Genomic DNA, 25,317 nt, shown 5'->3' on the forward strand with positions numbered 1-25,317 from the left:
GGTAGTTTCATGCACCCAAATTTGTTGAGATTTGGAACGTTTTTTAGAGCTGCTGATGATTCCATGAATAATCTTTCATACTTGAACTTGCTGCAGTGTATTATTTTAGGTTTCTTCCAACGAATTCTATGGCAGGTATCTAAGCCATGGTCTGCCACCCCAGAGTGGCTGTACTGGTGAAACCAGATGTAGTCTTTGTGTTCTGAAATCTTGATATTTGCTGTCCTGCCTGTTTGGCCAAAGTAGGACAATTTACAGCTACAAGGGACCTGGTATACACCAGGTAGGTCTAGGGAGAGTGGTTGGTCTTTGGTAGAGTGGATAAGGGATGCCAACTTTTTATATGGTCTATAACAAGAAGTTAGGTCATATTTTTTGAGGATATTGGTTATTTTCTCAGAGGTGCCCTGGATGGGATGGTGATAGATTTAGTGTAATCTTTATTGTGGAGGGGAGTTGTGGTTTACTGGTTTTAGTATTTCTTTGATTTTTTGGAGGTTGTAGCCATTGGCTAAGAAAGTGTTGAGGATGTGGTTTGTTTAGTTCAATGGTTAGGGCATCATGATCTGAGCAGATTAATTTTGCCCTGTTGAATAGTGTTTTTATAACCCCATATTGTTGTGTGTGTAGGGGGTGGTATTGCTGGTGAATATATCTGCCTGTATGGATGGATTTTCTATAAACAGAGAAAACCAAAGATCCATCAGGCTGGCGAGTGATTAGAGTGTCTAGGAAGGGGAGGGTGTTGTTTTCCTCATTTTTTAAGGTGAACTGGACTCTGGGGTGTTGGTTGTTTAAGTGAGTTAGGTGGAGTGTATTGGAGCCATGTGGTCAAACACATCATTCACATACTGAAGCCAAATAGTGGGTTTTTGTGGGGCAGAGTTTAAGGCTTTTTTCTTCAAAGGTCTCCATAAAGAAGTTGGCCAAGGGTGGGGAAAGTGGTGAACCCATGGATGTCCTCTCTATCTGTTCGTAGAATTTTCCTTGCCAAACGAAATAGCCTGAGTTCATTATGAACTGAAATAGGGCTGAGATATCGGGAGGAACTCAAGGAATCCCTAGACCTCATCCAAGATGAGGTCTAGGGTTTCCTTGAGTGGGACATTAGTGAATAGGGAGGAGACGTCGAAATTGACCATTATGTCAGTGTGTTGGAGTGAGAGGTTTTCTATACTGGCTTTGAAGTGGGCTGAGTTTTTTTGTGTGTGATGGTGAGTTGCCAGTATAGTGTGTGAGTGCTTTGGCTAAATGTTTGGCTAATTTGTATGTGGGGAGAATCAATGCCATCCACTATGGGAGGTAATGGCACATTTTGTTTATGTATTTTTGGAAGTCCATATATTCGGGGGGGGGGTCTAAAGTTATAAGGTTTTAGCTTGTTAGTGACTTCCACAGGCCAAGAAGTGACCTTCTTAAGGTATCTGTGGAGAGTTCTAATCTGAGAGCTGGTAGGATTATATTCAATAGGGAGGTAGGTGGTACGGTCTAATACTAAAGCATTAAGCTTACTTGTGTAGTCCTTTTGATTGAGAACTACAGTGGTGTTTCCCTTATCTGCTTTAGTGATTACTATTTTTTTTTTTGTTTTTCTTCATTTCTAGTAGAGCTGCATATTCGTTTTTGAATAAGTTGGTTTTTGGAGGTTTTGCTTTGGTGAGAACACCGGCTACATCCAGTCTGATGTTGTTGGTGATATAGTTAGGAAGGTTGCGAATTTCACGTTCTATTTGGATCATGATTTTCTCGGCAGGTATTCATTTAGGAGCTATACGTAGTCGGCGCTTGGAAAAATATACGAACTTGATAAAGAATTCTACTTCTTTACCATAGCAACCACAACATGGTTGTCAACCTCTCTTCCGCAGTTTTAAAGCTTGAAGCGCTCATCAAGATACAAGAGATAAGACAGTTCTCTTGTCTTATCTCTTAATTAAGACAAGAGAATTGTAACATAGAAGAAACAATGTTTTGTTAAATAACTATGCAAACATTATTATTTACATAAATAAAATTGTAAAATATACACTTTCTCTCTCATATTCACCCACTTAAAATTAATTTCAGGACTTAAAAAAAAAATCTTCTAAACACAAATAGGGGAAAGAAATTCCTTTATTAATCCGTTCTAGGATTAAACAAATATAGAATTTTAATACAGTCATTGCTAATAAAGAAATTATCCTACTTTTGTAGCTTCAGTAAAAGTAATTCTCAGGAATATTTACCCTATTCCAGAAAGTTAAGCATGAAGATAAAATATTTAAACTGTTTACTTTACAGGTCTCTAAATAAATCTTCAGGCTAAGTGGAGATGGACTGGCCATATTGCCAGATGCAGTGATGGGAGATAGTCTAGAAAAAACAACAGAGTGGAGATCAATGGATGGAGAAAGACCAAGAAGAAGATGGAGGGATGAACTGGAACAAATTGCAGGAGTGAGATGGATGGGAGAAGCAGAAAACCGAGTGGTCTGGAAAATCATGGGGGGAGACCTTTGTCCAGCAGTCGACAGAACCAAAAGGTTGAAGAAGAAGAGAAGAAATAAATCTTCATTATATAAATTCAGTTCTCATATGAATAAGTTTTCTTCTTGTCAGTATTATGTAATGCACACACACACTCTCATAACACTGTCTACAAGAAAAACATAACCTTCACTTGAAATAAAAGGTTCTATCTTCATTTTCATTTGTTGTCAGTAGCAAACACAGGGTTATATTAAAAAAAAAAAAAACAGTAGACAAAGTACTCGAATTTTCTCTTTCTAAAACTTGAACTACTGTATATTCCTTACAACAAAAACAATATTTGAAGCCTTCTTCTAGATTATCTTCAGGTGGTTGTACACCATTTTAAAGAAATAACTACTTTCAGATAAATCCATAGCTATCTGCATACATTCCTATAATCCTTTCTAATATCAAAGACTACTCATAAACCTGTTATGAGTAGTCTGAGTAGTCTTTTTCCTCCCTCTGTGTATACACCATCTTCAAACTGCTGGTATTGGCTGAAATGCATTGCAGTTCTTGCACTATGTATGTCACAAATTCCAAGCGTCTGTCTTTGTTGCCATTGTGATATGTTGCCAAAGTTAACAATATTTAACAACACAAACCAAAGTTACAAACAATTTTAATAAATGTAACTTGATTTATTAACATTAATTCTTCATTCTCTTAGTGGACACAAAAAGTAGTAAATTTAATTATAATGCTGAAATATATTTTGTGACAGAGTATTACATTACGAAATGCTCATTTAATTATTATTACCCCAAGACCTCATGGAGTAAAAGACTCATCTGGGAGGTCCTTTTATCACACACACACACACACACACACACACACACACACACACACACACACACACACACACACACACACACACACATCTCATCATACCGTGTCTTAAACACACTCAAACTCCTTGCAGACACCACACTCTCAGGCAAGGCATTCCAATCATTCACAACTCTGCACGAAAAAAACCTGCCTCTCACTCCCCTACTCACATCCTCTTTATACAATTTCCCAGGATGACCTCTGGTTCTCCCCCTGATCTCCCGCTATTCTCTGTAGAACTTCTCTGTAGGACCATTGATCCTATAACAACCCCTTACCAACTTGTAGGTCTCTGTCATATCTCCCCTCTTCCTCCTGTCCACCAGACTCTGCAAATTACATCTTCTGAATGTTTCCTCATACTCGACATTCCAGAGGTCAGAAACTACCTTAGTCAGTCGCCTTTGGATCCTTTCCAACATCTCTTCATCCTTCTGAAAACCCGGTGACCAAAAAAAAAAAAAGAAAAACGACCCAGATTTAGATTGATTGATGATGCAGCTAAATCTTAGTATCTTAAAATACTGAAATTATATCTTTAGATATATATTTTGAGGTATATAATTTGGAGGAAAATTTCTGATAGGATGTTATGGCTACATGATTACCTTAATATTACTACTATCATAGAATTCTACACACCTCTTGAAAATATGTATCAGAAATTTGATGATGGTAATAAGTACTTATCTGAGTATGATAGGCTTCTAACTGGATGAAAACTGCTGCATTAGACCGTGCTACCTGAAAAGTTTGTCTCTAATAAATAACTGAATAACTTCAGTGTTTATTGAAAGAATAGATAATACATGACCCGTGTTTTATACTCAGAATACTGTGGTAGCTCATGAGCTATCATGCTACTCTGTTTTTGCCTAGTCTTGGTACAAACTATTGATTTGAAACAATCAGAAAATTAAGAAAAAAAAGTGATCATGCAGATTTCTGGACAGAGTTTGTATCTTTTTAAATAGTGCAACACCTTTCAGCTAATAACTGTATTTTTATAAGCTCTAAATCAATTTAAAAACTTCAAGGTTTCATAACTATATTTCTTAAGGAGATTACAACCTAAACTAATATTAACTAAAAATAAATTTAATTAATATTCCAATATTTTGGCAAAGTCAAATTGCCATTGTCAGGGAACAAAATATAATAAGATACATACATGCAGTCACTACACTGAGTAATGAAGATGAAGCAGGTCAACTGAAAATAGGTCTAAAGTCGTCCTAAATAGTGCCCTGTAGTGGGCTAAATTGGGCATTCTTGGGTGTTGAACTGAAATACAGAGGATGGCCAATTTAGCCCACAAGGGGCACTATTTTTGTTTGTTTTTTTGGATGCGCCTTGGATATATAGAATAGTGATAACTTTAGTGTAGCCTGTTCTGGAGAGGGGGGAGAAGGTGTGTGGGTTTAAGGTTTTAATATTTTTTTGGATATGGTAGAAATTGTAGCTATTGGCTAAGAAAGTTTTGTGAAGGTGGTCATGTTCAGTGGAGAGGTCCCTGTTATCTGCACAAATGAATTTATCCCTGTTATATGAAGTTTTAATAATTCGTACTCGTGTGAGGGGAGTGGGGTGTGATTGTTTGTGAATGTATCTACCGGTGTATGTGGATTTTCTGTAAACAGAGAATGAAAGGGATCCATCAGGCTGGCATGTAATTAACGTGTTTAGGAAGAGTAGACTGTTGTCATTTTCTTTTTCTAATGTGAACTAGATCCTGAGAGCTTCTGTAGCTCAGTCGGTATAGATGAAGCCCTTTAGTCAGAAAGACCTGGGTTCGATTCCTGTCAATTTAGCCCTGTTATGTTTGTCATATCCCCCACTTGCACTGAGGGCACAGAGCTCTGACTTACATCAATTTACAGGCTGAAGTTAACCCTGTGAGAATGGCCAGTCCTCAGCAGAGTGCCAGCAGCATCAAACTATTAAACCCCTTCCAACTACTAGCTACGCTCAGACTTGCTTAACTTTTTGCATAAGCCATTAGTAGCAGAGACCTTACCAATCAACCAACCTTTGTTGGCATTTAGCCCTGTTATATGAAGTTTTAAGAATTCCATACTGTTGAAGAAACTTTATCTGGTCTCTTTTGACAAAAGGTGAATTAGCTGGTCACATACAGAGATAGAGGATTTTTCCACCTGGAAATTTGGGTTTTTTGTCCCCCAGAACAGCAAACTGGCCCTTTAACACACACACACACACACGGATCTACAGTCAAAAATACATACTACTACTTAAAACCAAGGTCTGAATGAGGAAAATTGGGGTGTACCCCATACGACAACAACAACAATATCTAGATCCTGGGATACTGATGTTTTTAGGTATGCTAGAATTATGTTGAGGCATGCAGCCAAATGGAGAACATCATCAACAAAGCACACCCAAACAGTGAATCTATGTGGGGTAGAGTTTAGAGTTATCTCCTCAAATGTTTCCAAGGACATCCAATTTAGCCCACTTGGTGTAACCTATTTAGGACTTTAGTCCTCCTCTCAGTTGACATGCTGCTTTTTTTGTTACTTAGTGCAGCATCTGCATGCACATATCTTATTATATTTTGTTCCAATTGACAATGCAGTTGGAAGAATATTTTTGCCAAAATATTGAAATATTAATTAAATTTATTTTAGTTAACATTGATCTACATTGTAATTTTCTTAAAAAAATATAGTTATGAATAGCCAACATATATACTTTTCCACCAAACTTCAAGGTTTCAGATGTAAAAATTATTTTTTCTCATTTTATATAAAGTAATGTATTTTTGTTATACTTTCTTTTAATAATTTTGAACCAAGAGGAAACTCATTTGTTTTTCTCAAAAAATTAAACGAGTGTTATTTCATAATATATTTAAATTTAACTATTAATAAAAAACTACTATAAATTACAATTACTAGGTTATTCCCTGGAAAGCTGTTTTAACATCTGTACCTCTGTGGGCTTTGACAGTATCCAAATTTTGTGGAAATTGGGGCTTTGGTACATTAATGACTGAGCTTCCTACTTATCTGACCTCAGTTCTTCACATTCCCATAGAAAAGGTGGGTTCAAAATTTTCTCATTTATTATAGTTGTGTGTTATGTAATTTGAAAAACTGTTATTAAATATATATTTAAATCTCAGATGGAGGTCTCATGTTTCTGTCCATTTTTTTACTTTCATTTGGACTATATAAAACATATATAATCAACTCGTAGTATTGTAAATGCTGTTATAGCAAACTCACTGTAATGCGAGTTTGCTATAAATATATTTATTAAAATAAACAATATAACCCAAAAAGTTAATTACACATACATATGTTATAAGAACTTCAACAAACTAGTTGAAGTTCTTCTTATTAGTTTTAAAAAAAAAAAACAACTGTTGTAATAACTAATGTGCAAGTGGTCGAACAATGCTAGTTGTTGCATGAAGCATGTTATATTCCAATTCTGCGTTTGTTAGATTTTTGATGAATGCAGACCAAACTTAGTGTAGCATTAAATCTTGATTTTTGTTACATAGTGTGGAGGATATGGAGCATTTCTGAGGTTTCTTTAAATGTTCTTATAAAACAATTTTGATCAATATACCGTATTTCTGTTTTTTTGCCAAACAACTGCTTGGTTGCCTGTATTTGCTGTGTGTTTGTGTGTAAGGCGAAGCTTTCCTGTTTTACTATTTCTTTTAGTCTTATGCAGTGTCAGTCTACCTTCTCTCCCAGGTATTTGCCTCACCCAGTAGGTGAAGACAGGAGAGGAGATGGGTACCACCTGTCCTTAATTACTCACTATTAGATATGAAAAAACCTTACAGAATGCCATGCTGGCTCAGTCGTCACCCAGACAAAGCCTGTGTCATATTTTGGAGACACGAGGAGAGATTATGAAAAATGTGCTATTGGTGACAATGATCTTTCCATGAATATAAAGATATTTAAACATGATTTTTGTCTGAGAAACAGATTTGTGATTGGAACAGCGAATGTTAGATCATTGTATCAACATGATCAACTCAAGATTCTGCAACAAGAATTAGCATGCTGTGAATGGTCCATTATTGGTATGTGAGGCAAGATGGCCAGAATCTGGAGAATTAACAACAGAGGAAGGAAATCTTTTTTCCCTCAGGTATCCCAGAAAGGGGGGGGGGCAAAAAGGAATTGCTTCCTTGATCCAAAAGAATATTAAAAACTGTGTCATAGACTTTAAACCAGCTAATAGTAAACTTTCAGTAGTAAAATTAAAGGGTACATGTCTGTGAATTAAAGATGCCAAGAAATTGTTTTCATCTTTTATCCAAGTTTTATGAAGTAATTTCACTTCAAATTACCATAAATTTTGCTATAAATTAAAGATGCCAAGAAATTATATTCTTGGTTGCATCCTTGTATATAGAGGTTAATGACCACATCATTTGCCTTTATCCTTTACCCTATTGGTACACTTAGATCTTCTTCTTCTTCTGCAGCTTCTCCCACTTAAGTGGGGTCACTGTTTGTTATGAGTCTCCTCCACACCTTCCTGTCTTGGGCTGTCACCACATCCAAGTTCTTCATCTTCAAGTCCTCTTCTACCAGCTCCCTCCATCTCTTCTTTGGCCGCCCACGCTTCCGCCTTCCTTGCACATCCATCTGCATGACCCTTCTTCCCACATATTCGTCCTCCCTCCTCATCACATGACCAAACCATCTCAACCTTGCCTCCTGTATTTTCGCTCCTAAGTTCGTAACTTTCACTGTTCCCCTGACATAGTCATTTCTCAGATGATCCTTTCTGGTCACACCGCACATCCACCTAAGCATTCTCATCTCTGCTACTTCCATCCTGCTAATGTTATTTTTCCTCAGGGCCACAGTTTCTATAGCATATGTCATAGCTGGCCTCACTACTGTCCTATAAATTTTGCCTTTCAGATTGATCGGCACCCTCTTATCACATAACACTCCAGCCATCTCTCTCCAGTTCCTCCAACCTGCTTGTATCCTGCATCCCACTTCCTTCTCACCTCCTCCATCTTCTTCCACTGTCGAACCTAAGTATCTAAAGTCTCTCACCTTCCTGATGACATTTCCTTCCAGCTCCAGGTCTGTCTCCTGGCCACCGCCCACTGCGCAACACATATACTCTGTCTTACTTCTGCTCAGTCTCATACCTCTCTCTTCCAGTACTTTTCTCCATCTTTCCAGTTTAGTTTCTGCTTCTTCTCTTGAATCTACACACAGCAAGATGTCATCTGCATACAACATTGTCCAAGGTGCATCTTCTCTCACCTCCTCTGTTACCACCTCCATCACAATATTAAACAGAAACGGACTTAATGCTGACCCTTGATGCAAGCCAACTGTTACTTGAAAACTTTCTGTCTGTCCCAAACAGGTCCGAACACTTGTCTTCACATTTCTGTACATTTCCTGCACCAACCTGACATATTTCTCCGGCACTTTCTTCTCCCTCAGACACCTCCAGACTTCTTGCCTTGGCTCTCTATCGTATGCTTTCTCCAGATCAATAAATACCAGATGTAGCTCCCTTTGTTTCTCTCGATATTTTTCCATCATCTGTCGTAACCCAAAGATAGCATCTGTTGTTGATCTACCAGGCATGAAGCCAAATTGTTCCTTTGCAATCTCCATCTCCTCCCTCAATCTACCATCAAGAACCTTTCTAGGATCTTCATTGTGTGGGACATCAACTTTATTCCTCTGTAATTTTTACAGTCTTGTGCATCCCCTTTACCCTTGTAGATGGGAACAAGAGTACTCTCCCTCCATTCATCGGGTATATTTTCCTGTTGGCAAACTTTCATGAACAGGTCCCACAGCAGGTCAATTCCCTCTTCCCCCAGCGCCTTCCATGCCTCCACTGGAATTCTGTCGGGACCCACCGCTTTTCCATTCCTCATCCTCTTCATGGCCTCCGTCACTTCCATTCTACTGATGTTCTGCACCATCCCCTCAGAAGGCTGCCCATCTCCTCTGTGAGTCCTTGCATTTTCCTCATTCTGAAGTCCCTCAAAGTATATTTTCCATCTGTTTCTTATGTCCACATCCCTCCATAATACTCTTCCTTCAGCATCTTTGATCTGCCTCACATGTAAGATGTCCTTAGCTGCTTTATTTCTACATTTCGCTAGTTGGTAAATTTTTCTCTGTCCTTCCTTTGTTTCTAATTGATCATACAGATCTTGATATGCCATGGCCTTCGCCTGTGCCACAACTCTCTTGGCTTCTTGCTTTCTCTCTTTTTACACCTCTCTGTCCTCTTCCACTCTTGACTCATCCCACTTCTGCTTTGCCTTCCTCTTAGCTGTCACTGCCACTTGTACATCATTATTCCACCACCAACCCTCCTTCTGCTCTCTAATCTTTCCAGATGTCTCACCAAGCACCTCGATTGCACAGCTCAGGATTACTTTTGAATTATGTTTCCACCAATCTTGTACACTTTCCAGTCCATCCGAAATCCTCTCTAACACTCTCTCCCTAAAACGATTCCTCACACTCTCTTCCTTGGTACACTTAGATAAAGGATGAAATCTAGAATATAATTTCTTGGCATCTTTAATTTATAGTATAGCCAAGTGAAAAAAGTTTAAGCATCCATCTCTGATCCAGAGTATTTTAGTAATAAGGTGATACACCACTTTACTACTTGTATGTAGAAATGTGACTCCTTCATTGATTTAATCTCAGCATCTTCCAGGGTCTAGCTCCTACTAATGAGACCTCAATAAAGGTCAAAACCAGTCTGGATTATGACCCTTCTCATAATGTATAGCATTCTACATATCTGTAAGGATATGTGCTTTGCATTATGGGATATTAAGGCAAGTGATGTGAAGTTACTTCATGTGCAAGCTTTGTTTGCATACACTTGGATAAAGGATTAAACCAAGAATATAATTTCTTGGCATTTTTAATTTATAGTATAACCAAGTGAAAAAAATTTCAACAGGATATTATTTTAGTAGTCATTACTAACTTCTTATCAACAATTTTCCTCCAATTATTCTGTTTTCAATCAAGACTCCAATATTATCAGATCTTATATTTCTCTCTTTTAAGGCGCTTTTTACTGTATCAATCCACCTACATCTTAGTTTGTTTTATTTTATTCTGTTTATGTTTTTTTTTTACTATCCTAGCAAGGAATAGTTGTTTTGCTTACCTTTCCCCTCTCTCTCATTCTGTTTAAGTGACCATACCACTACCAAAGATTAAATCTGCTACCACATTCCTGAATGTTAACAATGTCAAGTGCTGTCCTAACATCTTCATTTGTCTTCATGATACTGTTATTGATGCTATCTGTTCACTTCCCTAATCTTTCTCAGAACACTCATATCTTTGGTGTCCAGTCTTTAATGAAGTGTTTTCTTTCTCTCCCAGCTCTCATATCCACAAATTAAAATAGGTCTGAACAACACTGTCTTGTATACAGCTTCATCCAGTGTTTTGACTAATTTTCTTCTTATTCCATTGACTTCTTACTACTATACTAGCTTTGCCAATTGTGCTGTGTGTTTCCATATTTATCTGTGTACTGAGGCTTAAGTGCTGTGAGCACATCATGTTGAAGGTTTAATGGAATATTTTCAGCACTGGGCCAGTTCTTGCCCCTCCCTTTCTATTCAGTTTGTATATTTCTGACTTTCCAAGGATAATGTGTAGAAAATTCACATATACTGATGATTTATGCATCACATTCCAACACTAGAACTTCTGTACTATAGAGCACATACTAAGTAGTGACCTAGAGGAGCTAAACCACTTCTTTGAGAAGTGGTCTTATTCCAAGCACTACCAAGACTGAAACATGCTGTTTCCATTTGAACAATAGCATGGAACGAGACATCTTGAGAGTGCTGCTAAATGGGAATATACTACTGCACAATTTTAATCCAAAGTATCTGGGCATAACCCTCTCCTTTAATAGACATCGCTCCAATATTGCTGCCAAACTCAGAACTAGAAATAACATACTGCATAAACTTGCTGGTACAACCTGGGAAGCTTGTGTTTCCACATTAAGGACATCTGCTCTGGGCCTCATTTACTCAACTGCTGAATACTGCTCAGCTGTCTGGCTGAACAGTACACACATTAAATTAATTGATACTGTGTTGAATCAGACAATGCATATTATTTCTGGAACAATAAAGACTACTCCATCATATTGACTATTGGCTACCGGTTTTGAGCCACATACAACTATCACAACGACACCGCCAAGACAATGCGAATATAACCAAATTTGCCGGAACTCACTGCTTCCTGTACACTCTGATATTGACAGCTTTGCATCACAGAGGCTTAAGTCAAGACACCTGCCTATTATAACAGCACAACGACTTGTCACTGAGGGCTATGATGCAACAACAGCATGGCACACAGAATGGACTGCCAAAGCCCCAGTAATCTGGCAGATTGTCTTTAACCCCAACAGCCTTCCATCAGGGTTTGACCTACCTTGAAAAATATGGACCTCCCTAAATAGGGTTCACACCAACCATGGTAGGTGCAGAGCTTCCTTATTTACTTGGGGAATAAGACTAAACTCATCTTGTGACTATGGTGAGATAACCAAACTATACAACATATCACATTTGGCTGTCCTCACAGAGCCTACATAGGACCAGTAACTGACTTTATAACAGTTTCTACAGATGCTGTTGACTGGCTGTCGAACTTAGACATTCAATTTTAATATGCTTATTTGTATATTTTTATATGTATATATGACTATAGTGACTGCATTTTGTCTTGTACGTGTTTTTTTTTTTGTGTGTGTGTGTGTGGTGGTGGCATATGAATGTATTCTTCTTAGACAAATGCTAAATAAAAAAAAAAAAAATCCATACTTGAAGTAGAAAAAGCCATCAAAAGCCTGAAATGTGGAAAAGCAGCTGGAGTAGATGAGATTTGACCAGAAATGCTCAAGTATGGAGGTATAAAAGTCTTAGAGTCGCTGCACTGCTTAGTTCAGAAGGCCAGGACAGAGGGATGAATTCCAGATGATTGGAGTAGCTCTCATGGTATCCATATATAAAAAGGGAAATGAAACTGAATGTAAGAATTAGAGGTATTTATCTGTTGAGCGTTCATGGTAAGATTTATGCAAGTATACATGAGAAATGGATTGTGGTGGAAAGCTTGGTGAAGAACAAGCTGGGTTCAGGCCAAATAGAAGCTGTCGGGATCAGATTTTCACTTTACGACAAATAGTTGAGAAATCATGGGAATATAACAGAAATCTATATTTAAGTTTTGTAGATCAGGAAAAGAGATTTGAATGACACCAATAAAATAGAATATACGGAAATTTGTAAAACTATACGTAAAAGGATGAAACATGAACTTAGATCGTATAATACTAAGAAAATTAAAGAAACAATAGAAAACAATAGTAATATGAAGGTCCTAAGATGAACATTATCAGTTGGAACAAAGGAAATAGCTGCTGTAAGAGGAAAAAATGGTGAACTGATAAAAAATAGAGATGCAATAATCAAAAGAATTCAGGAATTTTATACTGAACTCTATGAAGACAAAGACCGGGACATCCAAGAATCATCTATGGATAACTTGAGTGAGGAAGAACATGATGCCCCTGAGATCTTACAAGGTGAAGTGGAAATGGCACTGTGGGAAATGAAGATTGGAAAGGCCCCAGGAGAAGATGGAATTATGGTAGACTTCTTAAAACTGGGAGGAAGCCTGTCATCAAACAGTTGAGTAAACTCTTCAATAAATGCCTAAAACAGAGAAAAATTCCAAAAAATTGGAACAATTCATTTCTAATATTAATTTTTAAAAAGGGCAATAAGGAAGAAATTAAAAACTACAGACCTATAAGCCTACTCCCCACCATATATAAAGTTTTCACAAAAATTATAAATAATAGAATAAAATCGAAACTAGAGGGAATACAATCCTGTGAACAAGCTGGATTTAGGAAGAATTACAGTATTTTGGACCATATTCACACATTAAGACAGCTCATTGAAAAATCAATTGAATGCAACAAACCCTTATGTCTGGCCTATATAGACTATGAAAAAGCATTTGATTCAGTTAAAACATCTGCAACACTAAAATCACTTGAAACCCAGGGAACTGAGAAACCATATATTGAAACACTAAAACATATTTACAATAATGCAACTTCTGTAATTAAATTATATAAAAACAGTGAAAAGTTCCCAATACAAAAAGGCATCCGGCAAGGCGACACCATATCTCCCAAATTATTTACAGCTGTGCTAGATGAAGTCTTTACAACCCTTGATTGGGAAACAAAAGGAATAAACATAAATGGAGAAAGGCTGCAGATGATATTGTCCTGATAGCAGATAATCTTGTAGATCTGGAAGAAAGGCTAAATAAGCTAAATGAAGCCTCCAGAGAAATTGGATTAAAAATAAATAGAGAAAAAACAAAAATAATGATGAATAAATACATAAACCATAGAACTATCAAAGTTGAAAATCATGAAATAGAACAAGTTACTTCATATGTATGTATATTTGGACCAATTGTTATCCTTTGAGGAGTGCCAAAGAAAAGAGATTGAACGAAGAATTCACCTTGGATGGATGGCCTATGGGAAAATGAGAGACATATTCAGAAGTGACATCCCTATGAGTCTAAAAAGGAAAGCTCTCGACCAGTGCATACTTCCTGTCCTAACATATGGAGGAGAAACATGGACTTTAACAGAAGCCCTAAACAAAAAGCTGAGAACAACACAACATTGCATGGAAAGAAGTATGCTAAAAATAATATTAAGAGATAGGAAGACAAATATCTGGATAAGATCTCAAACAGGTGTCATGGATATGTGGAGATGGGCTGGCCATATTGCCAGATGCAGTGATGGGCGATGGACTAGAAAAACAACAGAGTGGAGACCAATGGATGGAGCAAGACAAAGAGGAAGACCGAGAAGAAGGCGGAGAGATGAACTGGAACAAATTGTAGGAGTGAGATGGATGGGAGAGGCAGAAAACCGAGTGATCTGGAAAATCATGGGGGAGACCTTCGTCCAGCAGTGGACAGAACCACAAAGTTGAAGAAGAAGAAGATCAGGAAAAGGCATACGACAGGGTGCCAAGAGAAAAACTATTCAAAATTGCACCTCCTTAGTGCAATTGGAAGAACGATGGTATACGTTGCACCCTTCGATTAGAAAAAGGCCTAAGTTCGATTATTGTCATGATGGGAGAAATCTTTATATGGACTTTTTCAATTGAAGGTGAGTTAGCCAATCTCATACCGAGGTAGCAGGTTTTTTTCTTCCGGAAACTCAGGTGTTTCATCCAGAGTTTCCACACACAGACAAATAGGCCCTTAAGAACACACGCAATTTACAGACAAAAATACTAGCTGTGGTGGTTGTTGTGGGCAGTAGATGGCGTTGATGTAGGTGATTGGTAGTAGAGGTTTGGTGTAGTAGTGGAGACAGAGTGTTGTATAGTAGGTGTGCTCCCACGATGAGTCTTCGGACTCCTTGGAGGTGTCATGAATAATAATAATAATAAAAAAAACGCTACAGTTATATGGTGTCAATGGACATTATATCAAGCAATACATAGTCTTTATATCTTTATACTTAGTCGTTTTGAGTTGTAAGTCAACAGTTAGAATTGAAGAAAGTACAGGAAGATGTTTTGATGTTAAATCTGGTGTCCGACAAGGATGTTATTCATTATCTATATGGATCACATTATAAAGGAAAGTGATATTAAATCTGATATCAAAATTGCATATGTTAATCTCAGCTCTTTACTTTATGCAGATGATGTTATACTTCTAAATAAATCTGGTACAAGTCTGCAAGGTTCCCTGACTAAATTGAATAACTGTTGTAATAGATTCGGTATGAATATCAGCAATAATAAGACAACGAAAATAGGCAGAAGCATTGAAAATATCAACTGCATTGTGAATGGAGAACCTATAGAACAAGAAAAACATATCAGCTACCTAGGCACAGTTTTTAGTGAAGATGGTAAATTAAATATGGAAATAGACAACAGAATCAAAACTGGTATGGTAGGAAGTCAACTGAATAAATTTATATGGAATAAGAGAGAAATTAGTCAAAACACTAAATTGGCTGTATACAAGACTGTATACAGATAATTGATCTAGCTCCTAGATCAATTAACTTATTGATCTAGGAGCTGGGTTAGAAATAAAACACTTTACCAGAGACTAGAGACCACAGATAAGAGAGTCTTGAGAATGATTAGTGGCAAACAGATGGCATCAATGGCAACATCATATTAGAAATGAGGATCTTAGGAAAAATCTTGACATTGTTAGCATCCACGAATGTGTTAGCAGAGCTAATATTAGGTGTTATGGTCACTTAAACAGAATGAGAGAGGAAAGATTAGCAAAAACGTGGTCTCTGCCGGGTTGTCAGGAAAAAGAACCAGAGGAAGATCAAGATATAGGTGGATTGATACATTAAAAAGTGCCTTAGAAGACAGAAATATAAGATTTGATGATGTTGTAGTCTTGACAGGTAACAGATTGTTTGGAGGAAAATTGTAAATAGGAGGTTAGTAATGATGTAAGTTTTTCATGTAATACTATCATAATATCCTGTACATCCCCTTGCGGGTACATGTCAGAAATTTGATGATGATATGACAAATAGTTGAGAAATCATGAGATATGACAAGTATCTGTACTTTAGTTTTGCAGATCTGGAAAAGCCATATGACAAAGTGTCCAGAGAAAAGCTTTTCAAAGAATTACATTTTTGGAGTAAATGGAACATTACACAGAGCAATATATAGTCAGTATTTGAGTAAGTCACTGTTAGAATTGAAGGAAATACAGTTTATGGTTTGATGTAAAATCAGGAGTAAGAGAAAGATGCACATTATCTCCACTCTTATTCATCATCATCTATATGGATTGCATTATAAAAGAAAGTAGTATTAAATCTAATATTAAAATTGGAGATATCAAACTTAGATCTTTGCTCTATGCAGATGATGTACTCCTAAACACATCCAGCACAAGTCTCAGGGTTGAGTTCACTACTCAATTGAATAAGCTGTCACAAATTTGGCATGAAAATCAGCAACAGAAAGACTAAATACATGAAAATAGGTATAGAAAACTTCAGCTGCATTATCTGCATATAAAATATTTCAGGTATTTAGTCACTGTTTTTACTAAAGATGGCAAATTAAATACTGAAATAGATATCAAAATTAGCAAATCTGATATGGTAGTAAGTCAGCTCAATAAATTTATATTAAATAAGAGAGAAATTAGCCAAAACACTGAACTAGCAATATGCAACAACAATATTCAAACCATATTATAATTAAGAAGAAAAGCCAAACGGCTATTTTTCTGGTGAAGTTGATAAATTAAGGGGATGAAAATCCCTTATTGTTTTTCAGCCAGTATGCGAAACTCTAAGATCAAAAACTACGATCTAAGCGAATCCAAGCGGAAGTGACCACTTGGTAGTACCACACCAAGGCAACTCGATGCAAAGGTGGAGCAAGCTCCCTCACTATTCTTGATATTTTCTCATAATGTAAAAACACACAGCTCCTAGGAGATGTAATACTGCTTTATATTATGAGGAGAGGTCACTACCCAGACCGGTTTCAACTTTTTTGAGTTCTCATCAGTGAGTAGCTAGACCTAGATGATATCGCCGATAGTTAGTCAGCATGAAACACTTAGATCATAGTTTTTGATCTTAGAGCTCTGCATACTGGCTGAAAAACAATAAGGGATTTTCATCCCCTTAATATTCTAACCAGTTTTAAGTTATGGATCTGAGAGTTTGGTTAAAAATAAAGCACTTGATCTAAAATTAGTGACAACAGATATGAGAGTTCTGAGAAAAATCAGAAGCCTGAACAGAAAGCATCAATGGTATAATCATATTACAAATGAAGATATTAGGAAGAAACTTGATATTGTTAGCATTCGAGAATGTGTGAGCAGAGTTAATCTAAGGTAGTATGGCTATATACATTAGACCATATGCTATGGCCATATGGCCTAAGGTGGTTAGAAAAATTGGTGTTTGATGGCAGGAAAGAGACCTAGAGGAAGATCAAAATCTAGTTGGATTGATTCAGTGCCTTAGAAGCATGAAATTTTAGTTTTGTTTTATATGTTGGGGCTCATATATAAGAGGGTTGTTAATCAACCTATAGTACTTTAATACCATAATATGGGTGGATTGGGAAAGGAGAAACTTTTTGACATTCAATTTAAAAGCCTGTATATTGTATTTCTTGGGAAATATGGGGGGGGGAAGACTGTTCAACAGTACAGGGATGGAGGAGGAAAAGAAACTTGTTCTGTGGGTTTTAAGGTGTATTGTGAAGGGATGTTGGGCAGTGGCTGTATGTGTTCCAATGGGCATAGTACAGAGTGGGGGAATTATTGATGCTGTTTCAGATGAACATTTTCCATGGAAATATTTATCATCATCATTATATTTATAGAATATACAAATTGCAGAGACTAAACGTCTATGTGAAAGTGAGGGGAGTGAGTTGGTGAGAGATGGGTCATTTATCGGTCTAATTGCTCTCCTCTGTATTGAGTTAAGCATTTTTAGGAGCCCCACTCCAAATGTGAGAATGGTATCATCATCATCATCATCAAATTCCTGCCATGTACCCTCAAGGGGTGTACAGGATATGACAGTACTACATGAAAAAATTACATCATTACTAACTTCCTATCTACAATTTTCCTCCAAATCAGTCTGTTACTTGTCAAGACTCCAACATTATCAGATCTTATATTTCTATCGTCTAAGGCACTTTGTACCGTATCAATCCACCTATATCTTGGTCTTCCTCTGGGTCGTTTTCCTGCCAACCTGGCAGAAAACACTTGTTTTGCTAATCTTTCCTCTCCCATTCTATTTAAGTGACCATACCATCTGAGATTAGCTCTGCTAACGCATTCCGGGATGCTGACAATATCAAGTTCTTTCCTAATATCCTCATTTTTAATATGATATTGCCATTGATGCCATCTGTTCACGCCTCTAATCTTTCTTAAGACTCTCATATCTGCGGTCTCTAGTCTTTGGTCAAGTGTTTTACTTCTGACCCAGCTCTCAGATTAAGTTAAAATTGGTTTGAACACTGTCTTGTATACAGCTAATTTAGTGTTCAGACTAATTTCTTTCTTATTCCATATGAATTTATTCAATTGACTTCCCACCATACCAGCTTTGCTGATTCTGTTGTCTATTTCTATATTTAGTTTACCATCTTCAGTAAAAATTGTGCCTAAGTAGCTGAAATGTTTTACTTGTTCCACAGGTTCTCCATTCACAACACAGTTGACATTTTCAATGATTCTGCGTATTTTCATTGTCTTTGTCTTTTTATTGCTGACCTTCATACCATATCTATTACAACAGCTATTCAATTTAGTCAGAGAATCTTGCAGACTTGTAGCGGATTTATTTAGAAGTATAACATCATCCGCATAAAGCAAAGAGCTGACATTAACATCTCCAATTTTGATATCAGGTTTAATACTACATTCCTTCATAATGTGATCCATATAGATAATGAATAACAGAGGGGACAATGTACATCCTTGTCTCACACCAGATTTAACATTAAACCATCTTCCTGTACTTCCTTCAATTCTAACTGCTGACTCACAACTCAAATAAAGACTAAGTATTGCTTGATATAATGCCCCATTGACACCATATAACTGCAGCGTATTGAATAGCTTCTCTCTTGGCACCTTGTCATATGCCTTTTCCAAATCGACAAAACTTAAATACAGATCTTTGTTATATTCCCATGCTTTCTCGACTATTTGTCGTAAAGTGAAGATCTGATCCTGACAGCCTCTATTTGGCCTGAATCCAGCTTGTTCTTCACCAAGCTTTTCTTCCACAATTCTTCTCAACCGTTTCTCAAGTATACTTGCATAGATCTTGCCAGGAACACTCAGTAGGGAAATACCTCTGTAATTCTCACATTCAGTTTTATTTCCCTTTTTATATATGGGTACTATGAGAGCTCTACTCCAATCATTGGGAATTCGTCCCTCTGTCCAGGCTTTCTGAACTATGCAGTGCAGCCACTGTAAGACTCTTATACCACCATACTTCAGCATTTCTGGTCGAATATCATCTACTCCTGCTGCCTTTCCACATTTCAAGCCTTTGATGGCTTTTTCTACTTCAAGTATGGATATGTATTCCTGACTGCATGCCTGGTCAGCGTTTTTTATCACTGTGCTGTCATCACTGCTTGTTTCATTTAGCAGTTTTTCAAAGTAATTACTCCATACTTCAAGGATATCTTTTTCTCCTGTTTTCATTTCACCTTTATCATCTCTAATTCCTTTTACAGCACTCTTTCCTCCATTCCTAAGCTTCTTCAACAACCTCCAGAATATTTTGCCACCTTCTTGATATTTATTTTCTATATCCTTGCCAAGCAAGTTTTACACACTGTTTAGCTTTCTTACATTTGTCTCTGTATTCTGTAAGAGTAAAAGCTGACTTATTTGCCAGGAACTTTTGATATGCTTTCTTCTTTTCCTTCACTGCCTCTTTAACTTCCTGTGTCCACCAGGGAGTTCTGATTTTTTTATTCTTGCACACAACCTCACCACAAGCCTCTCTGGCAGAATCAATCAATGTTTCCTTCAGAGTTTGCCACTGAATCTCCAAGGTTTGATTCCTGTTCTCAAACTCTTTCATTTTCTTTTCAATAATATTTCTGTATTTTAGTCTACAGTTCACATCTGAGAGCTGCTCAACTTTTATTCGCTTTAAAACTTTCTTACATGTTATTCTTTTCAATATGAAATTCAATTTTATCCTGCTCAAGACTAAATAGTGATCACTTCCAATTTCAAATCCTCTGTACACTCTGGTGTCCTGCACCAAGGAGAAAACATCACTATCAACAATAACATAGTCAATGAGACTTTTCTTATTCCTAGCCTCTTCTCTCCATGTGAATTTGTGCACATTTTTATGTTGGAACATGGTGTTAGTAATAACCAGTCCATGTCCTGAGCAGAAATCCAACAGATATTTGCCATTATTATTAGCTTTGCTCTTTTCTCCAAATTTTCCCAAAATATTTTTGTATGTCTCACAATCATTTCCTACTCTGCTATTTAGATCCCCAACAAGGACCAACTTTTCCTTTTTCATTGTGTCAGTTGCTTTTTCTAAAGCCTCAAAAAATTCCTCCACTTCTACCTTAGTAGAACCTTCTGTGGGACCATAGGCACAAATAAGTCTCATTGTCCAGTTCCCCATTCTCATATTTGCCCACATTACTCTACTTGAGACTGACTGCCATTCAAGAAGATTAGCCTCGTATTTTGTGTTGAATACTATGGCTACTCCTTCTTTTCCTTGATTGTCATTGCCTGAATATAACATTTTGTATTTATTGCTCAGAAAGATCTCACCAGTTTTGCTCTTTTTTGTTTCAGTCATCCCTATTATGTCGATCTGGTACTTATCTAATTCCTCAGCTAGCTCCATTTCTTTGCCATTCAGGCTTCTTACGTTGATAGTACCGATCTTTAACTCTGGTGATGTTGAGTTGGGGTTTGTTTTCAGATTTGTTCCAGTAGCTGACTTTTCGCTGTTTGCCCTGGTTCCCTGGCGAAAACAACGGGGGCCTTGTTTAACCGGGCGACGCCCCAGCCGGCATGAAATTTTGTCATGTTGTACCATCATTCTATATTTTGGTTTAACCAATAAGAATACAATTTGGTCGGCTAAATCCCAAATTGCCAGCCCATCCTCGTCCGTTCAGTATCCAAGTAGATACCCAACAGGGTGCACCACGAGAAGGTGAGGATTGGACATTAGGTCAAAAGCCCTGGTCGGTTCTCCGCATTCCTTTAAAGGCTATGTGGAGGTCTCCTCTCAGTTATACAGCTTTGACCCTTAAGCACAGCAAATTTGTAATTTGTATAAGCTGTTTAGAGGTGAAATAACGTCTTGAGCAAAAGAGAAATCCTAGTCTTTTGGAAACTGAGGATGCAATGGTTGTGATGTGTTTATGCCAGGAGAGGTCTGATGTCAAGGTAATTCTGAGAAAAGAAATCTCATCTTGTCTGGGAATTAATAACACTGGGGGAAAATGGTTCTTTTTTGTGGGAAATAAGACAGATCTAAGTTTTACTAGCGTTGAAGTTGACGAGGTTACCTGAGCCGCATGACTTGGAGGGCAGAATAAAGGGAAGTTGTGGTTGATGTTCTATGGGTTGAAGTGAGTTGTGTAGGGTAAGGTTTATCAAATGAAAGGGAGGAGCGCAATCTGCTGTCATCTGCAAAACTGTGTATTGTATTGGATTGGAGGTCAACCGAAGTAGGTCATTGATATACAGAAGGAACAGGATCGGTGAGAGAACTGAACTTGTTGGATCCCAGCATTAGATGGATGGTGAGAGGATAGGGAGCCGTCACACATAGTGTGCTTCCAGACAGAAAGCTGGCAATCCATCTGCTGAAGTCCTGAGACAATCCAAATGAATGGAGTTTGCTTAGTAAATCTTTCTGCCAGACCCAGTCGAAGGCTTTAGAGATATCAAGTCAACCACTTGCGATTCACTAAATTTCTCCATGGCATTTGTCCAGAGAAGGGTGATATATGAGAGCAGATCACCTGTTGATCGGCATCGATGGAATCGGTACTGGTGGTTGCTTAATAGCTGGGTGCCTTCAAGATAGAGTAGAAGTTGAGAATTGATGGTTTTCTCCATCACTTTAGATAGGACTGAGGTGAGTGATATAGGGCAGTAGTTAGATATTGCAGCGATTTGTCACCCCTTTTTAGGAATGGGTTGAATTTAGGCCAATCTCCAGGCTTTGGGATATATATATATATACACCAGTGGAATAAGATAGTATGTACAGATGGTATAGAATAGGAGTCAGTTCTGCTGTACAGACCTTCAGGACAATTGGAGGAATGCCATCAGGGCCAGGAGCAATTTTTGTGTCTAATTTAGACAACAGGTTTATGATCTCTTTCTGGAAAAAAGATATAGGGGTGCATTGTATGTTGGGCACTTGGAATGACTGGGGGAAATTTGCCATTGTCAGTTATGCATTGGAGGCAAAGTGAGAAGCCAGGAGATGAGCTTTTTCTGTGGATCATGTTACAATTGAGCCATCCGGGTATGATAGGGACGGCCAATGATGTAAAACTGGGGAGGACAGCAGGCATTAAATTGACATTGGTTGTCAATTTATTGTTTGCAAAATGTAAGGTTGTTGTGCATTTTGAGTCAAAAAGATTACATTCTGTACATCACATCGATGGTGTCTGATTGCAAGAAATTGATGAGACAAGGGACTTAGGGGTCATGGTGGACAGATTTGAAGTTCAGATGGCATATTGCAGTTGGTAAAATAGCTCCAATGATATTACTTGGATGGTGAAAAACACACTAGCAAATAAAGAAATTGAAGTTATTATTCCTCTTTATAAGGCTTTGATAACTGTGTAATGATTATGATGCTTTAGAGGTTGTTAGTGACATTATAAAACGGTGATATGAATGAGATCAGCGCACTATACCATGTGAAGATCAAATGTGATTAATGGTGTTGATTTCTGGAAAATGGTTTGTTGTCTTGAATGTAGAATTTATGCTTGAAGGAATGTGGAGAATGTGTTTGTAGAGAGAGACTGAACAAAGGAAGAGAAGAGAAAAGGTATGAGTCTGTAGAAGTGTGGTATTTTTTTATTGTGAGGAATCAGTACATACAAAAGGGGCTGACAGAATGAAAATTAGCATAATTGAAGGTGCAAAGACACTACAAATGAAGCAAAAGTGAGTATGATTGTAAATGTGAAAAATGTACAAATGATTGAACAAAAGTGTGTTTGTGGGTGCAAAAGATAGTATGAATGACTGAACTAAAGTGAGTGTGATTGTGAGAGTGAAAAAATGGCAGAATTGAAAGCAAGTGAAACTATGGGAGTGAGGGAGAACGTGATTGCCAGAATACAAGATTTGAAACAGTTGATTAGAATGAGAAATAAGATGAATAATATGCATTGAGATTAGATTTTTGGTGTATAGGAATGAAAAAGCACAAAAGAATAGAATGAAGGAAAGTAGAGAAAAGGAGGTATCGAATAACTTAAGAGTGAAGTATGGAAATTCCTTTATTAAAGGTGTTGTGAATCAGGCTCCACCATGACTGTTTTCTGGGAGAGAGAGAGAGAGAGAGAGGACAAATGAAGTAAATTAATGCTTTGGATATGAAAAGTAAATGAGCAAAGAGCTGGTGGTGATTTGATCAGACAGAAGGAGAATGTGAGGTTAGATATTGGAAGGTTATTGAGGAGAATGAAAGATAACAGCGTGGTAGAAAAGGTTGTCAGTGTGCGTTGCCAAGGTATGACTATGACAAGTTGAGACAGTGAGCAAGTATCATGAATGAAATGTCATCAGAGCTGTGTGAGGAGAAAAGAGTGCAGTTGTTAGCCTGGGATGTATTCAAGGAAAGGATGGATTGTACAGAAGTGATAGATTGCATTTAAATGTATTTGGTGTGAGTCATCTGGAGAGATTGTCATTCGAATGAAATGTAATGCATGATGTGAACAAGATATCAGGGGAAGTAAGGGGTCATGTTGTAGAAATAATCATAATTTACATTATGACTATTTTTACAATTCTTACTGTATTTTAGAATTCATATTAGTTTCAGCTTTGTATCTTTGGTTTTGTAATTTGAAATTGATATTATTAACGAAAAAATGTAAAGTATTTGTAATTAATTGTACTTGCTAGATATCTGATAATTGTAATAATTTTAGTAATACAAATTGTAGGCTAATCTGCTTATATCTTGTGTTTCAGAGGTTGGTGAGAATTAGGATACAGAAATGGGTCGATAACAGATATTTTCTGTGATGGTCAGCATGGATTTGTTAAAGGGAAGTCATGTTTATAAATTTGCTTTTATACTATAACAAGGGAACGAATACATTGGACAAGAGAGATATATATTATATTCATGCATTCTTAGATTATGCATTTGATACTTTTGCCACTTTACAAGTTGGTAGCTTATACTTTAAAAAACAAAGTTTCTGAAATTTGGTAGGCAAGAATGAGATGTGAAGTGTACCTTTGTTGGCAGGAATTTTGAAGGAAGAGAGAGAGAGAGAGAGAGAGAGAGAGACCTGAGAGTAGTTGTGGAAAGGAACCTAAATTCAGATATTGCATAGCCGAAGTTGTGAAGTTATCACATCAGATTATGGTAATGATGTGGACGACAGGCATTCAGAATGAAGTGGTTATGGTCCCATTGTATAAGGCCTCGATCAGGCCACATGGATTATTGTGCAGAGATTTGGTTAACTGGTTTTTATGGGAATGAGAATAGATTAGAAAGAAAATGGGATGTCCTATAGATTTTGCCTTTCAGATTGATCGGCATCCTCTCATCGCATAGCACTCTAGCCATCTCTCTCCAGTTCCTCCAACCTGCTTGTATCCTGCATCTCACTTTCTTTCTAATCTACCCTCATTCCCATAAAAACCAGTTAACCAAATCTCTGCACAATAATCCATGTGGCCTGATCGAGGCCTTATACAATGGAACCATAACCACTTCATTCTGAATGCCTGTCGTCCACATCATTACCATAATCTGATGTGATAACTTCACAACTTGGGCTATGCAATAGTGAGGCCAGCTATGACGTATGCTGTGGAAACTGTGGCCCTGAGGAAAAATAACATCAGCAGGATGGAGGTAGCAGAGATGAGAATGCTTAGGTGGATGTGTGGTGTGACCAGAAAGGATCGTCTGAGAAATGACTATGTGAGGGGAACAGTGAAAGTTACGAACAGGAGCGAAGATACAGGAGGCAAGGTTGAGATGGTTTGGTCATGTGATGAGGAGGGAGGATGAATATGTGGGAAAAAAGGT

General features: G+C 37.4%; 1 protein-coding gene across 2 annotated transcripts in view; it reads left to right on the forward strand.

The window, feature by feature from the left end:
- Positions 1 to 25,317, forward strand: part of LOC150094680 (sialin-like) — a 143,780-nt gene that overhangs the window by 83,945 nt on the left and 34,518 nt on the right. For both annotated transcript variants that reach the window (XM_090411368.1, XM_090411367.1), the window contains exon 8: positions 6,270 to 6,413. In XM_090411368.1, the coding sequence (XP_090267494.1) occupies positions 6,270 to 6,413 (144 nt within the window). The remainder of the gene's footprint in view (positions 1 to 6,269; positions 6,414 to 25,317) is intronic.

This window comes from Typopeltis vanoorti, chromosome 21 (genome assembly GCF_054136105.1).
Source record: "Typopeltis vanoorti isolate ZY-2024b chromosome 21, IOZ_Tvanoo_1.0, whole genome shotgun sequence".
NCBI classification, from domain to species: domain Eukaryota; kingdom Metazoa; phylum Arthropoda; class Arachnida; order Uropygi; family Thelyphonidae; genus Typopeltis; species Typopeltis vanoorti.